The sequence below is a fragment of the Eriocheir sinensis genome, unplaced genomic scaffold (genome assembly GCF_024679095.1).
Source record: "Eriocheir sinensis breed Jianghai 21 unplaced genomic scaffold, ASM2467909v1 Scaffold23, whole genome shotgun sequence".
NCBI classification, from domain to species: domain Eukaryota; kingdom Metazoa; phylum Arthropoda; class Malacostraca; order Decapoda; family Varunidae; genus Eriocheir; species Eriocheir sinensis.
In genome coordinates, this window is record NW_026111532.1 from 889,849 (window position 1) to 917,348 (window position 27,500).

Sequence of the window (27,500 nt, forward strand, 5' to 3'; positions counted from 1 at the left end):
GGAAAAGGGTGTGTTCGAATAGGAGGAGGAGAAGGAGGAGGAGGATAAAGAGGAAGAAGAGGAGAGTAGGAGGAGGAGGAAGAGAAAGAAGAGGAAGAGGAAGGAAGGAGGGAAAGTGTAGCAAATTAAAGAGGAGAGAAGGAGGGAAGAAAGGAAGAGTTAGATAGAGTGATAGGTAGATAGAAAGTTAGATAGATAGATAGATAGATAGATAGATAGATTAGATAAACGAAGGAAGAAGTTACTAGGCAAGAGACTGGGAAAGGGAAGAGATAAGTAGAGGAGGAGGAGGAGGAGGAGGGAGGAGGAAAACAATGTGAGGGAAGAAGAGGAGTGAAGAGGAGACAAAGAAAAAGGGCAAGAAGAAAGGAAGAGAGAGAGAGAGAGAGAGAGAGAGAGAGAGAGAGAGAGAGAGAGAGAGAGAGAGAGAGAGAGAGAGAGAGAGAGAGAGAGAGAGAGAGAAAGTAAACAAATCACACAGCACCTAAACAATCACGTCATCACAAGCTCTTTCTCATCTCCTCCGCATCTCAAGACTCGTGAGGATGCTGCTACGGGTCATCTCTTAAGCATCCTTGTAACCCAAGACCCACACGCTGTCCTTCCCTCCCTCCTTCCCTCCTTTCCCTTTCCCTTTCTCTCTCCCTTCTCCCTCCCTCCCTTCCTCACTTACTCCACATTCCTCCGCCATAACACACTTCGCTACCTATCAATACGAGCCGGTTAGAGCGATCCCTTCAGTGTCACTCAAGCAGCTGAATGGGGAGGATGTCGCGCACGAGGCCTCAGTAGACACGGCTTTGAGTACCATGTGAAATATTGGAAGGATTAGTGAGACGGGCTTTTGTGCCGAAAGAAGGGTGCTCGTCACTAGAGAGAGGTTACGTTAGGTTTCCAGATGCGTTTTAGTACAGGTGCAATGGAAGGGAAGGCTGGGAGATGAGCGGAAGTCTGGGAATGATTAGGACAAGGACGGAGAGGAAGGATGGGAGAGAGAGATAGAGGAAGGAAACTTGGCTAAATGCGTGTCTCGTCAGTAGGAAATAGGTTAATTAATACCCGTTATTCTTAAAAGAGAGAGAGAGAGAGAGAGAGAGAGTGTGTTTGATCAATTAGCAATAGGAGTCTCTTCTCTCTCTCTCTCTCTCTCTCTCTCTCTCTCTCTCTCCGGGAGTGATAATGTGAGTGCAGAGAAGGAGAAAAAAGAGCTCTGATTTATCTTAATAAGCCTGGAGGTACTGCGAGTCGGAGGAGGAAGAGGAGGAGGAGGAGGAGGAGGAGGAGGAGGAGGAGAAGGAGGAGGAGGAGGAGAAAGAAAAAAAAGTGGAAAGGCCTTTCTGCTTCAAGGGACACTGTTATTAAATTTTAGTAGTAGTAGTAGTAGTAGTAGTTGTAGAGGTATTATTATTATTATTATTATTATTATTATTATTATTAGTAGTAGTAGTAGTAGTAGTAGTAGTAGTAGTTGCAGTAGTAGTAGTAGTGTTAGTAACAGCAGTAGTAGTAGAGCTTTAACTACCTCAGAACACAGAAGACAAAACAAAGGAACAAAATAACTCAAAGAAAAACTAAAGAAATATAAGAACCAAAGAAAAAAACACAGAAATAAAGAAGTAACAAAAATAAATTAATAGAAAAATAAAAACCAAAGAGATCATGAATTAAATAATTGGGAAAATAAAAAAATAAAATAAAAAGAAAGTATCCCACAAAAAAAACGTATCCTTAAAGCTATCCTGTTACTGTCCCTTCAAGAACACAAACCAAGCAAACAAGAACGAAGAACAAAGGACGGAGGAGGAAGGAAACACACCGGAAGGAAGGAAGGAAGGAAGGAACCCAACCCAACACGCCCTCGATTAACTCTCTCTACCCAGAAACTCGGTGTGCTAATGGTCTTTGCTCTCACCGGAGAACCCACGGAACCAAGGGAATGAGAACGTGTCCCTTAATCACTCTGGATAACGCACGCTTAATCACACTGAGAACCCACGCTTAATCCTGTACCTAACGTTCCCCCAAAATAAGCTCGTCTTTCTTCTCTTCAAGTTGTTTTTTCTCTCGTTTTAGCTGCGTCGAGGGAGAACTTCAAGGCGTTTTTTTATGACAACGCTAACACCGACTCTTTTGTATCTCAATTGTAGTGTTTTTCTTTCCTCTCTGTTTTTTTTTTTTTTTCGGTGTATAAGACGCACCTTCACTGATCCTGTTTGTAGAGTTTTGAAGGATTACCGATAGTTTGAATGGTAGTCTCTTAGTCGTCCTCATCCTCGTTCTCCTCCTTCTACTCCTCCTTCTCTTCATTCCTCCTCCTCTTCCCTCTCTCCCTCTTCCATTTCTATGGCAAGGAGGTACACCAAGAGTTACATACGAAAAAGAGGAAAAACTTGCACTGCTACTACTACTACTACTACTACTACTACTACTACTATTACTACTACAACTACTTTTACCACTACCACCACTACTACCACCACTACCACTACCACTACTACTACTACTACTATTACGATATACGAGTAGATATTTCAAGGTGAAGGAAGATGAGAAGGTGAAAGCCGAGACGCGAGGTTTATGGGAGACCTTAACGTGGTGAGGGTAAGAAGATTACGAAAAAAGGGAATAAGGAAGGAAAGAAGGTTAGTTAAGGAGAGGGAAGACTAACAGGTGTGGAGGAGAGGGAGAGAGGGAGAGAGAGGGGGGAGTAGGACCGTACGAGGGGGGAGGGCTGAGAAAGGGAGCGTGTCAGGCGAGGTAAGGAGGTTCGAAAGGCTTAGTTGAGGATCAGGAAGGGAAGGGAAGGAAAGGGAAGGGAAGGGAAGGAAAAGGTGTAAAATTAGCTGAAGGTGGAACGGGTTTATAGAATGTCAGTGCCAAGTATGATAAGAGAGCTAATGTTATCTTTTTTTATTTATATTTTTATTAGGCAAGATGGTCACCTCTAACAACAAGAACCTGAAGATAAATTAACTTTCCTTTGCTCTTTTTATTTATTTTATTTTATTGGCAGCTGCGATGATTGATAAGAGAGCTAATGTTATCTTTTATTATTTATATTTTTACTAGGCAAGATGGTTACCTCTGACAACAAGAACCTGAAGATAAATTAACTTTCCTTTGCTCTTTTTATTTAACTTATTTTATTGACAGCTGCGATGATTGATAAGAGAGCTAATGTTATCTTTTATTATTTATATTTTTACTAGGCAAGATGGTCACCTCTAACAACAAGAACCTGAAGATAAATTAACTTTCCTTTGCTCTTTTTGTTTATCTTATTTTATTGACAGCTGCGATGATTGATAAGAGGGCTAATGTTATCTTTTTTCAACTAGGCAAGCGCTAACATCCTACAAAAAACTGAAGCAACATTAACAATTCTCTTTGCTGTAGTTTTTCTATTTCATATTATTCTCTTATTTCTCGTGACCTTGCTTAAGTTTCCTATACACTCTCACTAACGTTCTCTCCTATATGTCAATACTGTCCGTTATATGTCTCAAGGTTTATATTATCTATACTCTTGTTTTTGAGTTTTCCTTCCACTTATTCTTCAAGACCTAACTGAAGCATCTACACCTTTCATGATTACCGGCTTCCTAGAGTACACATGCTAGTCAGGTTACTTATTAAGACGCTAAATCATATATATTCTATTGTGCCATGCCTTACTTCCTGCCCACTCATGTCGCCCGCCACCCAGAGTCATAAAGGCAGTGCTATATCAAGGTTGCATGAGAGTGGTGGGGGGTGAGGTCGTGGCATTTCTTTGTTCTTCCTGCACTGCTTGCTTACTCGTGGTTATTAATCTGGAGCGCTAAAGGTGGTGAGTCAAGCTTGCGTGAGGGTGTGAGGGCAGGATATCTCGACTTTCTTCAGCTTTTCCCACATTGCCTGTCCACCGATGGCTCTCACTCTCCGGCTTAGAGGTGGTTGACCAGGTTTGCGTGGGAGTCGTGAGAACAGGATATTGCGAGGCTCCTGAGTTCTTTCTCCTGCTACATGTCTGCTGGTGGTTGGTTATTGGTTCTGAGTGATACAGGGTTGCGTTAGGGTGGTGTAGGCCTGGAGGGAGGGATTGGCGTCTCTAACTCTTGGTCATAATCTGTGGTAGCTCGTTAACTTTGCTGACTTTACTAATTTTGGAAACTATCTCCCGTTAAATAAGATACGCACAAGACCATAACGGTGCCCTACCATTTTTAACGAAGGATAACTGGTCCGCTGACAGTTTCGAAAGTCTGTGAAAACGCTGAACTGCTAATGAAAAAACTATATTCGTTAACGCGTTACTGACCTTACCACACCTTACAGACCTACCATGCTTGACTTCTCGCTTCCAAGAATTCATGTTTGCCTCAGATGATAAGTAACCTACAACCCCACTTCCTTGTGCGTGCGTGAGCAGGTCTTGATGCCTCTCATTGTTTTTAATTTTGGTTTTAGTATGCGGAAGTGACGCCACATAACCAAGGTCGAGGTCTGGATGGTGCTGTACTCGGTTAAGTTTTACTTTTTTACGGTAAAAGAGCCAGACCAGGAGCAAAAGAAAGCTATATAATAAAAAGAGAGTCACCACCACACGCTACTTCTCTATATGCTTGAGAGAAGACAAGAGGAAGATACAAGAGAATAATAATCAAATACGTAATAGTAGAGAGATAGAAGAGTAACAGTACTCCCGTCTGTCTCGCAGTAAGAGCCTGTCTCCCTCTCTCCATGAAGGAAGACAGAATAAGACACAAAAGAGTCGGGATCAAATTAAGTTCCGAGATATAATATGCCTTGATACTTTCCCTTGACTCTCTGCTGCAAATATACTCATGACTGTCCGCACTGAAAGCCTGTCTCTCACTCCTTCTCTCCTTCATTTTCTCTCCATTACCCACCCTTCCCTCTCTCTCTCTCTTTTTCTCCTCCTTGCTCACTCATTCTCATTCTCTCTCTCTTTCTCCCTCTCTCTTTCTCTAGTGCATGTGGTGACCTTGATACTCCTTCCGTGCCTGACGCCCCACTGCAAGAATTCACGTTTGCCCTGCACTGAAAGCCTCTCTCTCTCTCTCTCTTCCTCTCCCTCCCTCTCGTGCCTGTGGTTAGCTATTAAGGCAGTAACACTAAGAGCCCCCGTGCGTGAGTGGCGGTGCTTCTGCCAGCGGGTGTTATGAAGAACTCGAACTAAGCTAAGCTGCTCCCCGCCGCCGACTGTTTGTTTGCCGGCGGTGCTGAGACCCGACACGTTCCTGGAGCCACGCAATTAAGAGAAAAAAGCAAAAGGATATGTATAGCTTTCCTTTTTCGTTAAATTTCCTCCTCTTATTGTTTGTGAAGAAAGAAATACAGAGAAGGCTCAGACGACTGTTGGTACGAAAATAGGAAGTAAAACTAAACTGTTCTCATACGTGTTCGTCTTCCTATTATAAAGATGTTAAAGGAGTGAGATTGTTGAAAGGAGAAGATAAATAAAGTAGAGAAAAGAATACTCAGAAAGCACTTAACTGATGAAACGGAAAAAAAAAAACATATAGCCAAATTGTTGTCATACGCGTTCGTCTTCCCAACATAAAAGGTGCGAAGAAGAGAGGCTGATGAAAAGAGTGTAGGAAAGATAAATTAAAGAAAAGAACACTCAGAAGGCAGTCGACTGTTAATACGAAAAAATAAAAGAAATAAAGGTGAACTGTTCTCATACGTGTCTGTCTTCCTAACATAAAGGTGTGAAGAAGAGAGACTGCTGAAAGGAGAAGAGAAATGGATAAAGGAGAAATGTGAAGGGAGAGAAAACACGCATCAGGCAGCCGACAAGTATCAAAACGAAACAATAAAAAGGAAGAAAACTGAACTGCAAAGGACAGAAAATTGCAACAAACGGTTTCCATAGAGCGACATTTCATTTGCAACATGTGGAGTTCTCTTTCGCGCCGCGCCGTCAGAGGAAGGACACGAGCGAGCGGCGGAAATGAAAAAGAATAACCTACCGTCGGGAAGCGTAATCGAAGCTGAAGACTATTTTACGCACTTTTCCGCATTTTTCTACGGACGTCATTTTCCGGGTATCTTTTATTTTCCTCTGATGTACTGGTCTCTTTTTACTACGAAATAATAAATCATAAACATAAATCACATCACCAACGTTGCCAGATTGTCGTACTCAGCCGCTTATATTTCCCGACTTCCTACACCAAAACTGTCTTCTGGGCTCCAATAGCGAAACGCATTTATAGTTATCGTTAAAAGAGTTAGATCCTGATGTTTCTTGGCAATAGCTAGGCGTCAGAAACCGGTAAATAATGTGCTCTGAGTACGATAATCTGCCAACGGTTCACATCACCCTGTTTTGCGAGCGTCCAAGAGTCATCTGCCGTCGAGAAAAGAAATGGAAACTTCAATATCTTACATCATTTTGCGGATATCATTTTTTTTCTTCCTTCACGATTTCTCTGATATTCTGTCCTTGGATGGTCTTCTTTTGCCATGAACTAGTAAATCATAAACATAAATTACATCATTCCTGTTTTGCAAGCGTCCAAGATTATCATTATTAATCCGATTATCTTAAGCACTCTTACACGAACGTCACTTTCCAGGTACATTTTTCCTCTCCTTCATTTTTCCTTTGACGTTGGATTGTCTCTTCTTGCCACGAAATAATAAATTATTAATACAATCACATCCCACCTGTTTTGTAAGCGTCCAAGAGTCACTTGCTGTCGAGAAGCTAAATCCAAACCTAAATATTTCCCTCCCTCTTATACGAACGCCATTTTGCTGTATCTTTTTTTTTCTCCTTCACTTTTCTTTAATATAGAGGCCTTGCATCGTCTTCTATTACCATGAAAATAATTGGCACCTATTTTGCAAGCGTCTAAGCGCCACCACGCACCAGTTGAGGCAGAAACACATGCTCTTAGGTTCTACTCTTCGAATATCAACAAGGAATACTGTGTAGCACTCTTCTTTGCATCCCTATAAAAAAGAAGCGCTATCTAACCTCGAAATGCTACTGAGAATGATGATGTAACACTTCCTTAACCCTATAACAAGGCTGCGTTACCTGACCTCGAAACACTCGTTAGAATTGAAAAGTAACGCTCTGTAACACACTTCTTGACAGCACTTAAGCTCTTTGTCAATAAAACAAGACTACGTAAGTCACTGATTTAGCTCCACCTCAGCTAACTCCCATTCTCTCCCTCTCTCAGGTTTCGGGTCTCGTGTGCGTCGGGTACCTGGTGGGGTGGCTGCCCTACACGGTGGTCTCGGTGCTGTACGGTCTCCTAGGTCGGGAGTCTCCCATCTACCTCACCCTCGCCCCCGTCCTGCTAGCCAAGTCTTCCTGCGCCTACAACCCCGTCATCTACGTCTTCATCAATGTCAGATACAGGTGAGTGAGTGAGTGAGTGTGTGAATGGGTGAGTGAGGGAGGAAGGCAGCGAGTGAGTGAGTGAGTGAGTGAGTGGGTAAGTGAGGGAGGAAGGCAGCGAGTGAGTGAGTGAGGGAGGGAGGGAGGGAGGGAGGGAGGAAGGCAGCGAGTGAGTGAGTGAGTGAGTGAGTGGGTGAGTGAGGGAGGAAGGCAGCGTGTGAGTGAGTGAGTGAGTGAGTGGGTGAGTGAGGGAGGAAGGCAGCGAGTGAGTGAGTGAGTGAGGTTATTTTTACAGCAAGGGAGACAGCTCAAGGGCAAAAACAAAAAACAGTAACAAAATAAAATCCGTTAGACTCTTCTCGGAACAAATGCAAAAAAAACGAGAGGCCAAAAGCGAGGTCAATTTCGAAGTGAGTGAGTGAGTGAATGAGTGAGTGAGTGAGTGAATTGCTGCTTCAAGACTACGAGGTAAATGTGAATAAGAAAGACTGATTCATTGATACTGTTACTACTACTGCAACTACAACTACAACTATTGCTACAGCTGCTACTACTAATATTGCCCCACCTTCTCCTTCTCCTCCTCCTCTTTCTCCTCCTCCTCTTGCTCCTGCTCTGATTCCTGCTCCTACTCCTACTCTTAACTCTTACTCCTACTCCTACAACTAATAATGATGCTTGCACCGAAAAAAGTAAAAACGAAAGGAAATAATATATCAGCACATTTATAAAAAAAATTGGAGTAAAAAATTAAGTAAGAATTTTTATTGCCAAAGAAGCTCGTAAATGGAGTCCAATCGTGTGTGTGGACGGTGCAAAAGGTTCAAGGAGGGGAATAAAAGGCTTACACAGACAATTAACGTTCTGTAAAGTTATATAGAGGGTTGGGAGGGAAGGGACGGAGGGAGGGAAGAAACGCGTGTGATGGTCGCTGGATTTTGTGGGATCTCGCTTTTCCCTTTCTTTAATAATTCTTTTTGTGCTGTGTCGAGACTTTTGTAACTTTTATCTTCTATTCTGTTTCCGCCTCCCCTTCCTCGGTTATCAATCTGTCCTGTTCTTTTTTTTCTTTTTGGCTTGGTGTTCTTTCTTTCTTTCTTTCTTTCTTTCTTTCTTTCTTTCTTTCTTTCTTTCTTCCCCCGCCCTGTTCTCATACCTTCAGCTGTCTTTCTTTATTTTCTTTCTATCTCTCTCTTTTCCTGTCAGTCTGTTCTTCAATCTGGTTTTCTTCTTTATTCCTCTCTTCTTCCTTCTTTTCATATTTGCACCTCTCCTTCCATAACTTTTTATTTATTTACTTTCTCCTCTATTTCTCTTTCTGACAGCCTGTTCTTTGATCTGATTTTCTCATTCTTTTATTTTGTCTAACTTTATTTCCCTGCTCCTCGTTTTCATATTTGCACCTGTCCATCTTTACTCTTTCCTTTTCCCTTTTTTCTCTATCTCTCTTTCTGCCAGTCTGTTTTTGAATCTTATTTTCTTTATTTTATTTTGTCTACCTTCCTTCCTCTCCTCGTTCTCCTCTTTCTCCTCCTTATATGTGTACCTGTCCATTAATGTTATTCTCTAGTTTGTTTTCTCTGTCTGTCTGTCAATCTGCCTCTCTATATATATCTCTGAGTCTCTCATTCCATGCATGTCCCTTGATTCTTTGTACTCTATCTCTCTTTGTTTCTCTCTTTGTCCGCCTCTGTGTCTATCACTAAAACATTCCTCCATTTATTTAGATTCTAGGAAGCTTCGTGTCCCTTCAAGCATTCCATTCGCTCTCGATCTCATTTTTTATCCTTCCTTCTTATCTGCTAAACGTCAGAAGCAGAAGAAGTACATAGGCAAAACAAGAGCCACGGTACGATAAAGCAACACTGAAACACAGAAACACAAGAGGAAAGGGAAAGAGAGAACGAATCAAAAATGCTACTTCCACAATTCCCTAAGACCAAAAAGACCCCCCAAAAAAAGAGAAACAGAAGTACATAGGCAAAACAAGAGCCACAGTACCATAAAGCAACACACAAACACACACAGAAAAGAAAGAAAACATGGAGTGAAAAAAAAATCAACAGCACTATATTTACACAGTCTCCAAAGTTAGAGCAAACCCAAGAAGCCTCACACAGAAATACACCCCCCCCTCCAAAAAAAAAAAGAGAAAATTCCGTTGTTTTATTCAGAGCTTCGGTCAACATTGCATCAAGACTCGACTGACTTCTAAAAATGCTAAGAAAACCGCGCCTTTGAACTACGTAGAGAGACATAGAGATACTGTTAGAGAGAGAGAGAGAGAGAGAGAGAGAGAGAGAGAGAGAGAGAGAGAGAGAGAGAGAGGTGGCAAGTCAGGTTTGCCCCTGACAAAACCCAGGCCATGGTAATATCACGTTCTCGGGAGGACGTGAGGCAACTCCACGGCAGACTGAGATTCGGGAATGACACCATCCCTCTGCAGTCCAGCGTCGACATCCTGGGCGTGGAGGTGGACTCCCAGCTGCGGTTTGACCGTCACCTTGAAAGGGTGGCGCACAAAGCCTCCCAGAAGGTGAACCTCCTGCGCCGCATGAAGAACCTCCTCGATGCTGAAGGCCTGAACACCCTCTATAAGGCACAAGTCCGTCCAGTGATGGAGTATGCACCGCTCACCTGGATGGCCAGCGCCCGCTGCCACCTCAACCTGCTAGACAAGGTGCAGAGGAGGGCCGAACGCCTCATCAACGGCACCGAGCACCACCGACCGAGCCAGTGGGAGACACAGCGACAACAACAACAACAACACCCACACGAAGGAAGGGCAAGACCAGCCACGAACCAGCTGAATAGCCTGGAGCACCGTCGCCGCGTCGCTGCCCTGACGGTGCTACCTGAAGGCACAAGTGGGCCTGGTGCCCCACCTGACGGACCTGAGGGCTACCTGGAGGAGGTCTGAGCGCAGCACGAGAACGGTGCTGAGCAACGCCTCCCTCCTGGAAGTGCCAATGGCCCGCTCCAGCACCCACCAACGTGCCTTCTCCGTCGCAGCGGTGGTGTGGTGGAACAACCTCACTGCTGATGTGGATGTGACACAACTGTCCACTCAGCAGATGAAGGTTGCGTCCCACAGGTGGCTACTCCTACACCCACCGTAAACATGTATATAATTGTATACTATAATCGGCAGAAGCTTTTAAATAGCTCCCCAACGGTCGGGGGAACTTTAGCATAGACAAATAATACTGCCAGGTACTAATGTACTGAAGAGAGAGAGAGAGAGAGAGAGACTGTATATTGAGAGTCGGTGTAGGAGGGGGGAGAAATAGAGGGAAATCAGAAGGGAGAAGAAAAAAGAAAAAGAGAGTCATGTTTAGCTGAGTCGTGGCTTCAAATAGTGTCCTGTACGCAGAAAACGGGAATCACACTCGGGGATAGGAAATGGTATGCCAAGCCTGAACTTCAAAGGCTGATGAGTCGCGTTCACTGTTTCAATCTTTCGAATTTTATTTTTTATATTTTTTATGAATGACACGTGTGAGGGTGTTTTCTTTTTTACTCTCTCTCTCTCTCTCTCTCTCTCTCTCTCTATCTCTCTCTCTCTCTCTCTCTCTCTCTCTCTGCCACTTTCCTTCATATTTAATTCTTCTCACCCTCACGACCACCACCACACCACGTAGCTCTGAGGACAGCGAGGTAGAAGTTATAATTAAACATCCCTTTCCTCTCCCATTCTCTCTCATCTCTCTTGCTTCCATTTCTGTGTAGCTCCATCACGCCTATGGGTCCCAACAGTAGCCATTCCCTTAGATCAAGTATTCATTCTATGGCTTTTTATTCCGACGCTTAGATGGACAGGAAAGGAGGAGAGATGAAGAGCTGGAGAGGAAGGCATTAAGGGGAGGTTTCTCAGGGAAGGTATGAGAATGTCATAATAGAGAAAAAAAGCAGATATATATATAAAAAAAACGCGACTTCTATTCACATGGGGACGAAAGTAGAAAGTAGAAAGTAGAAAGAAAACACAAACACTATATTACCTAAGAGTCTGTCACCCCAATACACCGTACACCGTAATAAAATAGATACTTAACAAAATAGAGGTTGTAATATAAGAGGTAGACGATTAAAAAAAGAATTATCATGACTGTTATTATTATTATCGTTGGTATTGAAAACAGTGTAATAGTTAGAGCCGGAGAAACACGAACGCTACAAGTTGAAAAGTCTGTGACCTCAACACATGCAGAAAATGAACAATAGAGGACGAGTAAAGTAAAAGATAGATACTTAAAAAGAGAATAATTATAGTCCAGCTAACTGGTAGGATAATAATCAACGACAAAGCGGATGTATAGTATAAGTTAGATAATTAAAACGGAATCCCTACGGTCTGACTAATTGGTAGAATAAAGCAACAATAAAAAATTAGCTTATGACCAATTAACGTTACGTGTTCAGATATTTAAATAATTTCGAGGGAGCAATACACGGTGAGGATTAATACAGCATGATCACGTCGCCGCAGCAGTAATAAAAATGAACTTAACTCTAAACTTGAATGCGTAATGTTCTCCGCACTGCATATTTCAGGCGGTTAAGAGCTCTGGGCACGAATTACTCCAGGCAAAGTAATCTCCAGGACTGGGATATAGAACGGACGCTCAATGCTGTGATAACCTATACCAAGATAATCTCCTTTCTCTTCTTCCGACTTGAATGCGTGATGTTCTCCGCACTGTATATTTCAAGCGGCCGAGAGCTCCAGGCACGAATTACTCTGGGCAAATTAAAATCTCTGGGAGGCTTAGATATTAAATGCTGTGATGGTCTATACCTATATCTATACCATTTCTCTTTCTTTCTTTCTCCTTCTCTCTCATTTACAGGAACGAACTACTCAAGGAAAAAACGAATATCTGGGAGTGTGATGTAGTACCGACTCGCGCTGGATACTTAAATATTAAATGATGTGATGACCTATACCTAGTTAGTCCCCTTCCTCATTCTTTTTTCTTCTCCTTCTCTCAACTCCAGGGACGAACTACTCTAGGTAAAAGGAATATCTGGGAGTGGGAGGTAGTACGGACACTCGCTGGCTGCTTAGATAATATATATTGTGATGACCTATACCTAGTTAGTCTCCTTTCTTTTTCTTTCTTCATCTCTCTCATCGATTTCCCTTTGACTTTCTCTCTTTCTCGGCGTCTCAGGTGTTTGGAAGTTACTAAACAGGCAGCTTATAGTGTTCAAAGTCCTTCCTCTCTACCTCTTTTGTCTCTTGAGAATACTAATACTAATACTACCTACTAATTCTAATACTACTAATAATAATAATGGTAATAATAACGAATTTTGAACCCTGCTACACAGACGACGAAACGCATTAGAACATTAGACTAAATTTTGTGGAGCATGTCGAGAGGACTGACAGCACGACGGGTCTCAGGATCATAAACCAATTTTCCGCCGCATAGAGAATTGCCTGTCTCGAAAAGTCATATTAATTAAGCGGGCGCGCGGTACTCAAGGAGGGGAAACGTGAGGCACCGAAGGCTGACAGAAAGGGAGGAGCCGCCGAAACTTCTGAGTGGCTTTCTAATTAGTCGAAACTTCTGAGTGGCTTTCTAATTAGTCGAAACTTCTGAGTGACTTTCTAATTAGTCGAAACTTCTGAGTGGCTTTCTAATTAGTCGAAACTTCTGAGTGACTTTCTAATTAGTCGAAACTTCTGAGTGGCTTTCTAATTAGTCGAAACTTCTGAGTGGCTTTCTAATTAGTCGAAACTTCTGAGTGGCTTTCTAATTAGTCGAAACTTCTGAGTGGCTTTCTAATTAGTCGAAACTTCTGAGTGGCTTTCTAATTAGTCGAAACTTCTGTGTGGCTTTCTAATCAGTCGAAACTTCTGAGTGGCTTTCTAATTAGTCGAAACTTCTGAGTGGCTTTCTAATTAGTCGAAACTTCTGAGTGGCTTTCTAATTAGTCGAAACTTCTGAGTGGCTTTCTAATTAGTCGAAACTTCTGAGTGGCTTTCTAATTAGTCGAAACTTCTGAGTGACTTTCTAATTAGTCGAAACTTCTGAGCGGCAAGAGATCCAAGTGAAAGAATGTGACTTTTTAATGTGAACTCTGCATCGGAAATCATAAAATTCTCATCTCTCTTGGAAATATTGAATCATAATCGAATATAAAAAGGGTACCATGAAAAAGTAGATTAGATAAGATAATAGACAACCAATAGACAACAGCAGACAACAACAATAGACAGCAGCAGCACCTAATCATTAATTTCTCATCTCCTAAGAAATATTGAATTATAGTCGTGTTGGAATAGCGTGAAATGAATAGCTAGAGTAGAGCTTTTCCTTTTTCTTTTCTCCCTATCTTTCAATCAGTCTTTCATTCTTTCCCTTCCTTTTTCTCTCCCTCAATTCCTTCATGTCCTTCCTCCCTCTCCCTTCCCAAAGAAAAAAATGAAAACAGCGACTATTTTTTTTTATAGTAGAGCAGCAATGAGCAAACAGGAGAGCTACATTGAATCGTAATCGTATAGAGAAATAGCGTGCCATGGAAAAATACAGTAGATAAGAAATTAGATAACAAAATAGCACCTAACAGTGGACCAAGCAGTAGACAGGAGCGCAAACAAGCATCGAAAATAAAGTCATTCTCATCTCCTTAGAAATGCTGAATCATAATGGCATAGAACTAGCATGCCATGAACAGACAAATTGAATAAGAAAATAGATATCTAAAACAGGGCCAAACAAAGGACTATGCAGTTAACAAGAGAAGACAAGACCATCGGAAATCAAATCATTCGCATCTCCCTTGAAATAAGGAATCATAAGCCCCTCGAACTAGCGTGCCATGAAAAGAAGAGAGTAGATAAGAAAATACATAATAAGAAATGCACCAAACAGAGGACCAATCAATAAGCAAGAGCCCAAACAACCATAAAGCAGAGAAATTCAAACACAGGAGCATTATCATCATCCTAAAAATCATGTGTGGGCGCCGGAGTAATGCAAATCGTGATAATTAATGTTGAATTATACAATACCTTCCTGTTCATTATGTGGAACCAGACAACGCCAACGCATTATTAAAGCCAGGAATTATGGAGGACTAAAAAGCTTACACACACACGCACACACACACACACATAAGTCCTTCCTTCACACCCACACACACACCTGCACACAGGCATAACATAATCCTCGCGTGGGTGTTCCAATATATTAGAAAACCTTGCGAACCAGCCATCACGGTGCGCTCAAAGGGTTAGTGTGGGATGTATGTAGGTAGAAAGAGAGGCTGGGATAAGATGAAAACGACAGAAGGAGACAGAGAAAAGATTAAGCTATTTATTGGGTATAAGGGGGAATAAGTGGCTATGTGGTCGGTCGAAAGGCAGGAGAAGGGAGCTACCGGGACGTTATGGGGGGGTGCAAGGGGGTCTAAGAGGGGTCTGCGGGGGCGTGTAAGGGGATTGAATGCTATCTTTCTGCCTGCTGGGTATTAAAAACGGAGATTAAAAGCCCACGAGTCTCAGATACAGAGGACTGGTGCGCTTCGTTTCTTTATGACTTTCTGACAGTTATCTCTCTCTCTCTCTCTCTCTCTCTCTCTCTCTCTCTCTCTCTCTCTCTCTCTCTCTCTCTCTCTCTCTCTCTCTCTCTCTCTCTCTCTCTCCTCTCTCTCTCTCTCTCTCTCTCTCTCTCTCTCTCTCTCTCTCTCTCTCTCTCTCTCTCTCTCTCTCTCTCTCTCTCTCTCTCTCTTTTTGTTACCGTCTCTTCCTCCTCCTCCTCCTCCTTCTCCTCTTCTTCCTTCTCTTTCCTGTATTCCTCATGCTCAACCTCTTGCTCCAGTTCCTTCTCCTCCTCCTCCTCCTCCTCCTCCTCCTCCACCTCCTGCTCCTCCTACTTCTTCTTGAATTTGTACCGCCTATCATTCTGCTCTTCCTTTCACTTATTTTCCTCCAACTATCTTTTTTTTTTACTCGTTTCTATATATTCTTGTCTCTCAGTATCTCTTTGTGTCTTTCTATCTGTCTGTCTGTGTATCTGCCTGTCTGTCTGTCTGTCTCTGTCTCTGTTTGTCTGTCTAGTGTTTGATTATCTTCTGAAATGCTCTCTAAATACCTCACTGTTACCTTACCCTAAAAAATCTCCCTAAAAATAAACAGACCACCTCTCACTCACTTCATTCAGAGAAGAGAGAAACCGTGCACACCTTACCTGGATAGCGGCCAGGTGGGCGGGGCGGAGCTGGGCGGCGGCGGCACCAAAATAACAGGTGTGGATGACAACCGTAACGAGGATAATAAATCTGACGCGTGACTCCCTCCGATGGCACGGGTGCGGCGGTGGCGGGGTAGCGAGGGGCGATGACGGACAGGCCTCACACCTGTTAAAGAGTATATTGTTATTATCGCCTCTTTATACCGTGACATCAATCTGAAAGAGTATAAGGTTTCAGAGGTCGAGTCTGTTGCTGTCCTCACCGTCTGTAAGAAAAGCAAAGGGTGGCGAAGGAAAGGAAGACTATACTTGTTGACTCTTGATAGAATGAACATCAGTTTGCTCAGAGAACGACTATAATATTTCACAGGTTGAGTCATTTGTTGCCTTCACCGTCCATTAAAAAACAAAAGGTGGCAAAGGGAAGATAGGCTTTACTTGCAGTCTCTTTACAGCTTGATCTGCGCAGAAAATGGCTATAAAGACTCACAGGTTGGAATATTAGAGTGGCATGGATAGACTTCAACTGTGTCCATAAAAAGCAAAGGGTGGCAAAGGATGCAGGGTACCTTGGTTGATGTTTGTAAAGGGAGGGGATAGTTTACTTGCAGTCACTTTAAAGCTTGACATCAATCTGTGGAGGGAATGACTATAATGATTCACAGGCTGAGAGATTTGCTTGACATCGATAGAAATCAACCTCTATAAAAACGAAAGGGTGGCAGATTATGATAAAAAAGTGTATGATCCCTTAGTTGAAGTTTGTAAAGGGAGGATTGGTGGCAAAGGAAGAAAAAGAGAGAGGGAGGCAAAGACAGATACGATGGGACAAAAGGAAGGACGGAGACTGAAGGAGGATAGACTCAGTTGCAAGTACTAAATGAGGGACGGGAAGAACAGAGACTGAAGAAGAACAAAACCAGTCTCAAAGACCAAGAGATGCACGGAGGAAGGCTAGAACGTATCGCTGGAAAGGAAGAAAAAAAAAATCCGAGTAAAAAAATGCATAATCCCGAATCCCAGCAACAGATACAATGGGACAAAGAGAAGGACGGAAGGTAAAGGAGAATAGAATCAGTAGCAAGAACAGAGAGATGAACGGAGGAAGGACAAAACAGATCGCTGGAAAGAAAGAAACCAAAATGGAGTTAACAAAGACAAGCCAGAGTCCCACCAATCCTTTGACCACGGTAATGAACACTCCCCTCCCTTCACGCCGCATCATTAAGGCTTCATCGTGGGTCCCTTACGCCTTGCCTTCCTTAGATCTTGCTCCTAAAGGTACTCGACCCAAACCATCGACCCGCGTGAGAAGGGATGAAAGAGAAGCACTACCGAGGAAGGGAAAGGAAAAAAAATATACAGAGATGGACTTGATATCCAAACCACACACGGAGACGCGGTATATCCGGATTTGAGGTCTTCTGAAGGAATGTATAAGCATTGGGGAAGATATAAGAGAAATAGGAGAAGGAGAAAGAGGAGGAGAAGGAAGAGAAGGCGATTGAGTTGAGGTATACAAAAGAACACAAGAAAGGAGTTGAAGGAGGCGTAGGAGGGAAAGGAGGATGAGGAGATGGAGTTGTGGACATATCAGAACATAAAGGAGTCTGCGAAATGCTAGTCCTGTAAACGTAACGCCTCTGAAATACTTCCATCTTGTCCCTTTCCTTCAATATCTCCTTCCTTTCTCTCCTTCATTTTCTTTCTCTCCAGCTTGGCGTCCGACCCTCCATTCTTCCTTCTTCTGTACCCTTTCTGTCCTTCTCTCTTCTTAACTTTATCTGTATATAATCTTTTCTTTCCCTTCTACTTTCTGTATTACTTCCTTCATGTCCCTTCCCCTTAATATCTTCTTCCTCCCTTCTTTCCTTCATTTTCTTTCCCTTCTTTCGTACCCTCCTTCCCTCTCTCTCTCCTTCACTCCCGCTGCATCTAACCTTCTTCCTTTCTACCTCTATGTATTACCTCCTTGTCCCCCTCTCTCAATAACACATTATACCTCCTCCCTTTTCTTCCTACCCACACTCACCCTCTCCCTTACTCCCTTCATGCCCCTCTCTCTCCCTCTCTTCGTGATAACCTTCCTGCCACGCACTCCTCCTCCCTCCATGCTTGCCCCTCTTTCCCCCTCTCCCTCTTTCTCCCTCCCTTCCTACTTCCCTCCCAGCCTCTCTTCTTCAATTAATCCCTTTGTGTCCAACGTCTCCTCTCCGTCCTTCCCACAGGCGGCAGATGCTGGCAATCTTGTGTGAGACCATCCGACCAGTCCTCTGCTGTCTGGCGCCCCAACCATGTGATACCACGGGAAAGCAGCCTGGTGAGTCCGTCTGTGTGTGTGTGTGTGTGTGTGTGTGTGTGTGTGTGTGTGTGTGTGTGTGTTTGTCTGGCAGGCTGGGTGTCTTGGTTGGTGTTTGTCTGTCTGTCTCACGCTCAAAGGAAAATACTCATTAGGTTCCTTTTCATAATTATTTTCGTATGTCAAAGATTTTAAAATGTTGTTCTGTTATTTTCACTAATGCTAAGAACTCTCTCTTTTTATCTATCTCTTTATCTATCTTTATCTTTATTTCTTCTCTTCTCTTCTCTTCTCTCTCTCTCTCTCTCTCTCTCTCTCTCTCTCTCTCTCTCTCTCTCTCTCTCTCTCTCTCTCTCTCTCTCTCTCTCTCTCTCTCTCTCTCTCTCTCTCTCTCTCTCTCTCTCTCTTTCATGTTAAAACACTCGGAAAATTGGTCTGTTTGCTTTTATTTGCCCTGATTGAAGCCTGTCATGGATCAATGTTTTTTTTTTTTTTTTTTTTGGTGTGAGTGTTGGTCTAGGTCAAGGTCAAAGTCAAGGTCACGGTCTGCTTTTCTTCCTCCTCTGTGTTTTCTTCCATGTTTTTTTTTTTATCAACGGTGAATTCTTTTTCTCCTCCTTTCGTTTTTGTTTTCTTTGTTTTCGTTACTGTCTTGTTTTTTTTAAAGTTTCTTGTTCTCTTTTTTTTTGTCTGTCTGGTGTGTGTGTGTGTGTGTGTGTGTGTGTGTGTGTGTGTGTGTGTGTGTGTGTGTGTGTGTGTGTGTGTGTGTGTGTGTGTGTGTGTGTGTGTGTGTGTGTGTGTGTGTGTTTGTGTATGAGTTATTTTACTCTTACACACACACTAAATGAGGTCTGAGCCGCCTCATTAAATTCAAAGAAGGTTCCACACGCATTTTAATGTCCATAATGGTCCCAGTTTGTGAAATTTCGTCGTCATTCGAAAAAAGTACCCAAACGTATGAAAAAAAATTCGTAGATGTTAAATTAAAACATCAAAGAGAGAGGGAGAGAAGGAGAGGAAAAATATATCAGAGAGAGAGAGAGAAACTACGTTGATACAGGGTTAGGTTTTAAATTCTCTCCTCATTAAATGGTTCAGTCAAATCCAATCTACCCGGTGCAATGGAAAATCTGAAATCGTGTGAACTTCGAAAAAAATGCCTTCTTCCTCCTTCATTTTCATCTCAGTCTTAACAGTTTTATCCACATTTATAATTATGGAGTCTTTAATTACAAGTCTCCTCCATCAAAAAAAAATTCATATAACGTTTGTGAAAAGTATCCCTAGACTGAGTACTTGAAAAACTGGTGGAGGGATAGAGAGAAAAAAAAGAATGGCAATGAAAAGATGAGAAAACAAAAGTAAAGAAAAAAGAAGAGAATGGGGAAGGATGAGGATTTAGCCGCTGAGCCGATATTAATAAAACGCTGAAAATAATTACCACAGTCTCCCTCTTCTATTGAGCCCCAAAGCTGATTCAAGTAATTAAATCTCAAAGGCGGGTTATATAGGACTGGAATCTCTCTCTCTGGCAGACAAAAAGAGTTGAATAGCTTAAGCAATGGTTCTTTTTTTTTTTTTGTTTGTTTTTTTGCCCCACATACAGCGACGTCAAAACTCTTAGTCAATCTGATGCCTGTTTTCAATATATAACAACTACGCTACTGTTACTACTACTACTACTACTACTACTACTAATAATAATAATAATAATAATAATAATAATAATAATAATAATAATAATAATAATAATAATAATAATAGTAATAATAATAATAATAATAATAATTCTACTATTACTACTACTACTACAACATTGGAATTTAACAACGAACAAAATATATCTCATACACAAACCACTCTCTGAAACCGCTTAAATACCCCTCGAAGGTACCGAGATAGGTACTATTTTCTTAACACTTGCAGAGAATTGCGTTCGTGTGAGTGAGTTTGTAAAGTGACGGAAAGACCAGAAGAAAGAGAAAGGGAAGATAGGAGAAGAGAGAAAGAAATACTAAGGTCGTGAGAGGCCGGCTCTTATGTCCTGCGATGGATGACATTCCAGCACACACGAGAAAACAACCCAACATTGAATTAAAGAGCAGATACGAGACACTGGAATTCAGGACCAGCCCTTGAGAAGGAAATGACAGAATACGTTAACGGAGATTGAGACGTCGTGGAGGAACAAAGAGTGGATTAAAATGTCGAAAAAGTAGCCTGGATTCCGAGACCAAAATACATAAAAAGGAGAGAAAACAGATATTGGAAAGCGAAGGAGATCAGAGACAAGACACGAATACGAGACTCGCTCCCTTAGGAAAAGAGAAACGAAAAACGGCGACTGAGATTGAGAAACCGTAGAGGGGGAACAAAAAATTATCTAAAAAGTCGAAGATATAAACGGAAATTCAAGACCAAAATACAACAGTGGATAAAAACAGGAAATGAGAAACCTTGAACGATAAAAAGAAGGAAGAGGTGAACGAACTAAAGTCTGAAGGCAATACTTAAGAGAGAAAAGTGAAATGTGTGAACCGGATGAAGTGCAAATTTGAAGAGACAAGATTTAAACAGTTTACAAGAGCAGAGAAACAGAGGATGGACTGATAGACGAGAAGCTAAGAGTAAAATCAAAGCAAAAGTCAGAATAAAAAAAAACGGGAGAACACGAGATAAAAGAGACAGATATTGAAGGTTCTAAAGACAAGTGGCAAAATGCGAGTCAAAATAGAAGAAAATAAGAGTGTATGAGATAAAACTGATAGATATTGGGGTAAAAATAAACAGTAGATGGACACACGAAATCTCAATAGAGTATTAGTTGAAAATATACGAAATAAGATAAAAAAAAAAAACGAAACTACGAAACAGGAAAAAGAAAATATATGAAACGGAACAAAGTGCAAGACTCCCAACCTTACAGTAAATAAAAAGAAAATGAGAAAAAAAACATACAAAACCACAATACATTAAAAACAAGACGCAAAAACAATTCATAAAAAAAACATATTGAAAAGTTAAAGAAAAAACAGTCAAATAGAAAAATAACGAGAGGACAGGCCGGCCTACCTATCAAAGCAACCCAAAACAAACACACAAACATTTCCTCCACTGAAGAAAGACAAACAAAAACACAAACAAACAGGGAAGAATAACTATTGTGTTGCTGCAGGTGGTGTTTGTTTTTCCTGTGACACAAGACCCTTTTCCTACGTGTGTGTGTGTGTGTGTGTGTGTGTGTGTGTGTGTGTGTGTGTGTGTGTGTGTGTGTGTGTGTGTGTGTGTGTGTGTGAGTGTGTGTGTGTGTGCAATATTATCCAGGTGTATCTGTTTTCTCTGTGGTGACCCCGTTTAATTATTACATTGGCCGAGGTCAGGTCAGGTCAGGTCACAGTTCGGGGAAAAGACAAAGGAATAAATAAAAGGGAGAAGGGAAAAAATAGGAGATAGATAGATAGATAGATAGATTGAGATATATAGATAGAGAGATAGAGAAATAAAGGAAAAACGAGAGACCTAATTTAATATGCACCCAACCAGTAAAAGAACGGAAGGAAAAACTCTCACGACACTCAGTATTTTTCACAGCCCCCCAAAATCTATTCCCAAATGGACGTCGGAATAATCCCCTCAAAAATTAAGCAACGAGGAACAGTAAGAGGATAAGCGTAACCTTCAGCACCTCGGTACATATTTCTTAGACGACAAGAGCCGAGAAAGTGGGAAGAACATGTCCTTCTGTCTTGAGCTGTCACCGTGTGTACGCCTTTATACCTACGCCCTTTCTGACTTGTAGCAGTGTTCGCTTTCCTATGCTAGGTTTGACACTTGTAGCTCTAGTCCTCGTCTGCCAGTCTGTCTTTCTAATTTACTACTTTTAGAATCCCTGTTTAAAACCTCTTGCTTACTAACACCAGCGTACCTTTTGAATGGTAGTAGTGTTTGGTTTCTTATGTTTAGTACGTCAGTTTTATCTCTAGTCCTCGTCTGTCAGTCTGTCTTTCTAATTTACTACATTCAGAATCCCTGTTTAAAATCTCTTACTACTAATACCAGCGTACATTTTGACTGGTAGTAGTGTTTGCTTGCTTGTGCTTAGTATGTCAGTTTTATCTTTAGTCCTCGTCTGCCAGTCTGTCTCGATACCTTACCCAGTTTAAAATTTCTTTCATTATGTCCACCAGTCTACACTTCTATACTTTCCGCTTGCCAGTTTTTAATATACCACTTTGCGTCCACCGCAGATCGCTAACTTATTTTCCGGTAACAATTTCTGACCTTCCAGCTATCATCATTCGTCTACCAGATTTAGATTTCTCACTCTGCATCTGTTAGTCATTTCTAGCCTTTTCTCCGTCTGCCTTTTTTTCGTATTCTCTCTACCAGCCATCAGAGACAGAAATACAGTATTGTTATTTTCCACTGATCACCTCCCAACACATTTAATCCAAAAGCATTCTCGGGAAATCTCCTCCACGTTTATCACCAGCAGCAACATCAACAAAGGGGCTTTGCAGCAAGGTTTACACCAGATTGTCAGCAACTTTACAATGCCAGGAAGACAAACAGTGTGTTGCCTAGGCGGCGACGCGGTAAACTCCACGGACATAGCCAGCCACGTTTTCATTACTCAGAGTGAGTTCCGTGGCTGTGATTTAAGACTAATAATAAAAATAAATGCAGCACGAAAGTATGTGTAATTAGTAGAATACATTCCGGGAGCCAGAGAGGAATCAAGCTAATCAATATAGGCCTGACAAACAAATTAAATGCCAGAGGAACATTTTGTCTGAACAGGCTTTTACGTAGAACAAGAACACAGGAAGCAGACGTACCCAAACACTTTAATTAATGAAAAATTATTTTATAAGATAGAAGCTACAAAATCGTATTCTGTCATTATGAAGAGGATGTTGCATGAAACTGAGTGAGCACAGCGGAGAAAAACGTACCCCAAAACAAGGAAAAAAATTAATTAAAATTCACTCCAGAACAAGCGAGCTGGGAACAGAGGAAGACGCCCTCAAAAAAATAAGGAAATAGGAAATAAGTCAAAGTCATTACAAGAATTTTACACGAGAGAGAATAAGCTAACTGGGCACAAAAGCATAAAACGTACTCAAAAACATGAGAAAATAAATTAAAACTCACTCCAGAACAAGCAAGTTGGGCACAGAGGAGGAAGACGCCCTCAGAAACATAAGAAAATTATAAATTAGTCATCACAAGAATTTTACACGAGAGTGAAGAAGCGATATGAGCACAGAGGAGGAAAACGTACTCAAAAACACAAGAAAATAATAATAAATCATCACAGGAATATTATACGAGACAGAGAGAGAAAGAGAGAGAGAAAGAGCCAGCGAGCATGGTCTTTTATGGGAAAATTATAACACCAAAGGCTTCAGGACGCCACGGAGAGCCTTTGGGGCGGCTTACAGAATCGCTACTAATGCTGGATGGCTGGCTTCCCTCGGCACGCAGCCTTGGAAGGGAAGAATTAAACACCGGTGCTGCGATGGTGCTCCTCACGTTATATACTTCACAAGGAAACACTAACCTCAACAACACATCAAAGGACTCTATTATACCGATGTTCACTTTTCTAGCCAACGTTAACAGTATTGATTTGTGTCTATTTATCTGTCTAACCTAAGCATTACCCCTTCAAAGGACTGTTACGATCCCTCTTCTACCGTCGTTCAACGTTTGCAGTACACATTTATCTGTCTATTTGCCTATCTAACCAGACCTCCAACAAATAGAACAGTTAATCTCCCTCTTCCACTGATGTTTACCTCTCTAATCTACGTTAACAATATCGACCTAACTGTTTATTTCTCTACTTAACCAGACTTTCAACTTAAAGAACGGCTAACCTCCCTTCTCTACTGGCGTTCCTCCTTTTCTTTTACATTTACAGAATCTATATACCTGTCTATTTGTCTACCTTACCTGACCACCAACCCAAAGACCAGTCAACTCCTCTATTATACAATTGTTTACCTTTCTGGCCAGCTTTTACTGCAGCTGTCTATCTATTTGTCTTTATGTCTATCTAACCTGACCGCCACCAGCTCCAAGGACAGCTAAGTTTCCTTATCTACTGTAGGCCTACTGACGTTCACCTTTCTGGTCAGCATTTACATTCTCTATTAGCCTGTCCATTGCCTGTCTAAGCCGACCACCTACTCAGAGAACTTTCAAGCTCTCTCCTTTCAAACATTTCTCTCTCCTCCTTCCTTCCCTCGCTCCCTTCCTTCCTTCCCTTCATCAAATCACTTTCATAATTTTCCCTCGCCTGGTTTCACTTATAGCTTGCCTCTTTCCTTTCCCCTGAACATATATCTTTCCCTTCCTACCAATCACACACATTTTTTTCCAGACTCATCTCTCTCCCCTCATTCCTTCTTGTTCATCATCTTTCCTCCCTACCTTCACCTTTCTACCCATTATTTTGTCTGTCTAGCTATCTGTCTATCTGTCTATCTCTGTATCTATATACTTTATATCAACGTCTCTGCTTTCTCTCTCTTCACAATGGACCGCCAACTCGCCCTTAATTAAAATGAAAGTCTGACGCTCTTCTCCTCACCTTCATCCTTTTAACTTAACCAATAATAATTAGTTATATGCGTCTAATAACTTCAGAATGTTGCCAGAGTCTCATTCATGGCTGCTAGAATACTAACACCTTTTTACGACAGCCTGGTGACGATGATGAGCACCGAGACCACGCGCAGCTTTAACATATGCCCCAAACTTTGCTTCTCAACTCTCATCTCCTTCGTTCACATCTTCCTCCCACGTGCGGCTTTAGTATATGCCCCAAACTTTGCTTCTCACCTCTCACCTTCCTCGTTCACCTCTTCCTACCTTTCATTCCCACTTGTTTATTTTCCTTAAGCCATGTCACACGCTTCCATTCTTATCCTTGCCTCCCCTAATGTAACCTCAAGTCGTTGCCAGTGTCTTATTCATGGTTGCTGGAAACTAACACCTACTTATGAGAGCCTTCCTCCTTCCTCTCCTTCCTCCATACCCTCTCTGTGAGCTCACGTGTATCAGCCACAAGACACTGCCTCTTACCCTCGTTACCCTACCTTCTCCCAACCTTCACCGCCGTGCTGTTCATTTATAATAGCCACGTCAGCCAGTATCTTGCCACCCTGCCAGTCACCACCAGGACACCACACCTCTCAAAGCTGGCAACAGTGCAGACACACGGTCTCTCTCTCTCTCTCCCTCTCTCTCTCTCTCTCTCTCTCTCTCTCTCTCTCTCTCTCTCTCTCTCTCTCTCTCTCTCTCTCTCTCTCTCTCTCTCTCTCTCTCTCTCTCTCTCTCTCTACCGCGGGGACAAATGGTATGGACGGAGAACGAACTCGTGAACCCAAATCGACTATAGACAAAGGATATTATGGCGACACTAAGAAGGATTAGGAGTTTACGCTACCATGAAGGCGAGAAACCGATATCTCAGCATCGTCATTATGTCTGTCGCGTGTCTTGGGATTAGACGGAGGACGAAGCCAAGGAACTAACTCGACAAGGGATCTTATTATGTCCTGTATACCTGCACGAAAGCTTACGGAGAGGAAATTAAGTTGAAACCATCGTAAAGAGGAGTATCGATGTCTTAATGGGGAATCCAGTGCTACCGAGGGTGACTGACGTTAAGCAGACGACAAAGAGGAGGACCTAACGTCATATTATTGAGTGCATGCAGCTAATACCACACCAAGATGAAGGAAGGGGGAAAGGGGAAGCATGAGTTTAAGCAGAGGACACAGACGAGCACCCAACACTATTCTAGACAAACGAGATGCAGCCTAAAATCATATACAGTTAAATGAAGGAAGAGCATGAGACTAAGCAGAAAACAAAGATAACTATCCGACATTACACTAAACAAGGGATATACAGACTGCTACTGCACCAAACTAAAGGGAGGAAGAACATGATTTTAATATAGGACGAAGATCAGCAGGCTATGAAGAGGATAATCAGGAGGAAAGCAAAAGTTTAAGCATAGTAAAAATAAACAGCACATAACATTACATTAGACAAGTGATACATAGGTTCATACCACGTTAAGCTAAATAAAGGAAAAGATAAAAAAGGAAAAGAAAAACAGGTGGAAATCATAACTTTAGAATTAAAACAAGGATTAACACGTAACATAACACTAGACAAGGGATATGTACACTAATACCCCTCCAAGCTGAAAGAAGAAAGATCGTGAGGTTATATCAAGCATAAACAAACCAGTCATGCTTGCCTCTCCGCCTAACCGACAGAGACACCTGAGGACAGAGACATGGTGCTTGCAGAGAGGATAAAACATCTAATTAATGAAGAGACAACCCTTACCCAATGTCTATGTGTGTGTATGTGTGTTTGTGTCTGTCTCTCTATCTGGGTCTGTATCGGTCTAACTGTTTATCTTCCTGTTCGTCTATCTGTTTATCCTTCTCTCCGTCTATCTGTCTGCCAGGAACCCTAGAGACGAAAGAGGCTCATTGCTTTTGCGGCCACCAGGGAGCTCATAACGAATCACAATCACAAGAATCGGATATCAGTGATGAGGAAAGCAAACCCGTGCGTTCGAAGATGATTACGAGACGAGGGGAGGATGGGAGGGGGAGAAGAGGGTGAAATAGAAGAAGGAGAAGGAGGAGTAAGAGGAAGAGGAGGAGGAAGAGGAGAAGGCGCAATTAAAGACGCTACGAAGGAATCAGTGAAGGATAAGTAAAAGGAAGAGGAGGAGGAGTAAGAGAACGTAGAAGAAAAGGAGGAAGAGTGAGAAGAGGGGGAGAAAGAGGAGGAGGAGGAGGAGGAGGAGGAGGACATCAGGTGCCTTCATCAGACGAGTTGAGAGAGGCAAAGAAAAAAAAAAAGACAAAGAAAAAGAAGGAGAAGAGAGAGAGAGAGAGAGAGGAGAGAAGAGAGGGAGAAGAGAAGAGAGAGAGAGAGAGAGAGGAGAGAGAGAGAGAGAGAGAGAGAGAGAGAGAGAGAGAGAGAGAGAGAGAGAGAGAGAGAGAGAGAGAGAGAGAGAGAGAGAGAGAGAGAGAGAGAGAGAGAGAGAGAGAGAGAGAGAGAGAGAGAGAGAGAGAGAGAGAGAGAGAGAGAGAGAGAGAGAGAGATCAGACTGGGAGGCCAAAGTGGTCAACAGTTTAAAGGATACCATAAAAGAGAGAGAAGTAAGAGTATTAGATTAGATGGATAAAAAGGGTATGGAGGAGAGGAGGAGGAGGAGGAGGAGGAGAAGGAGGAGGAGGAGGAGAAGGAGAAGGAGGAGGAGAAAGAAGAAGGAAAACAAAGATGTGAATGCACGTAATTGGACAAGGAAGTCAACTGAGAGAAGATTAAAAATATGAAAGACGAGGATGATAAAAAGGAAGAAGAAAAAGAAGGAGAAAAGAACAACAGGAAAAGAAAGAGAGAAAAAAGAGAAAAGAAAGAAAAGAAACAAAAGAGAGGAATAAGTGCAAAAAAGTCGAGAAAGAAAAAATAAGAGAGAGAGAGAGAGAGAGAGAGAGAGAGAGAGAGAGAGAGAGAGAGAGAGAGAGAGAGAGAGAGAGAGAGAGAGAGAGAGAGAGAGAGAGAGAGAGAGAGAGAGAGAGAGAGAGAG

The 27,500-nt window shown here is 42.1% G+C and overlaps 1 protein-coding gene across 2 annotated transcripts in view; it reads left to right on the forward strand.

Annotated features, from left to right (window-relative positions):
* LOC126990960 (rhodopsin, G0-coupled-like) overlaps positions 1–27,500 on the forward strand; it is a 68,478-nt gene that overhangs the window by 31,645 nt on the left and 9,333 nt on the right. For both annotated transcript variants that reach the window (XM_050849589.1, XM_050849590.1), the window contains exons 7-8: positions 7,203–7,384; positions 17,796–17,887. In XM_050849589.1, the coding sequence (XP_050705546.1) occupies positions 7,203–7,384; positions 17,796–17,887 (274 nt within the window). The remainder of the gene's footprint in view (positions 1–7,202; positions 7,385–17,795; positions 17,888–27,500) is intronic.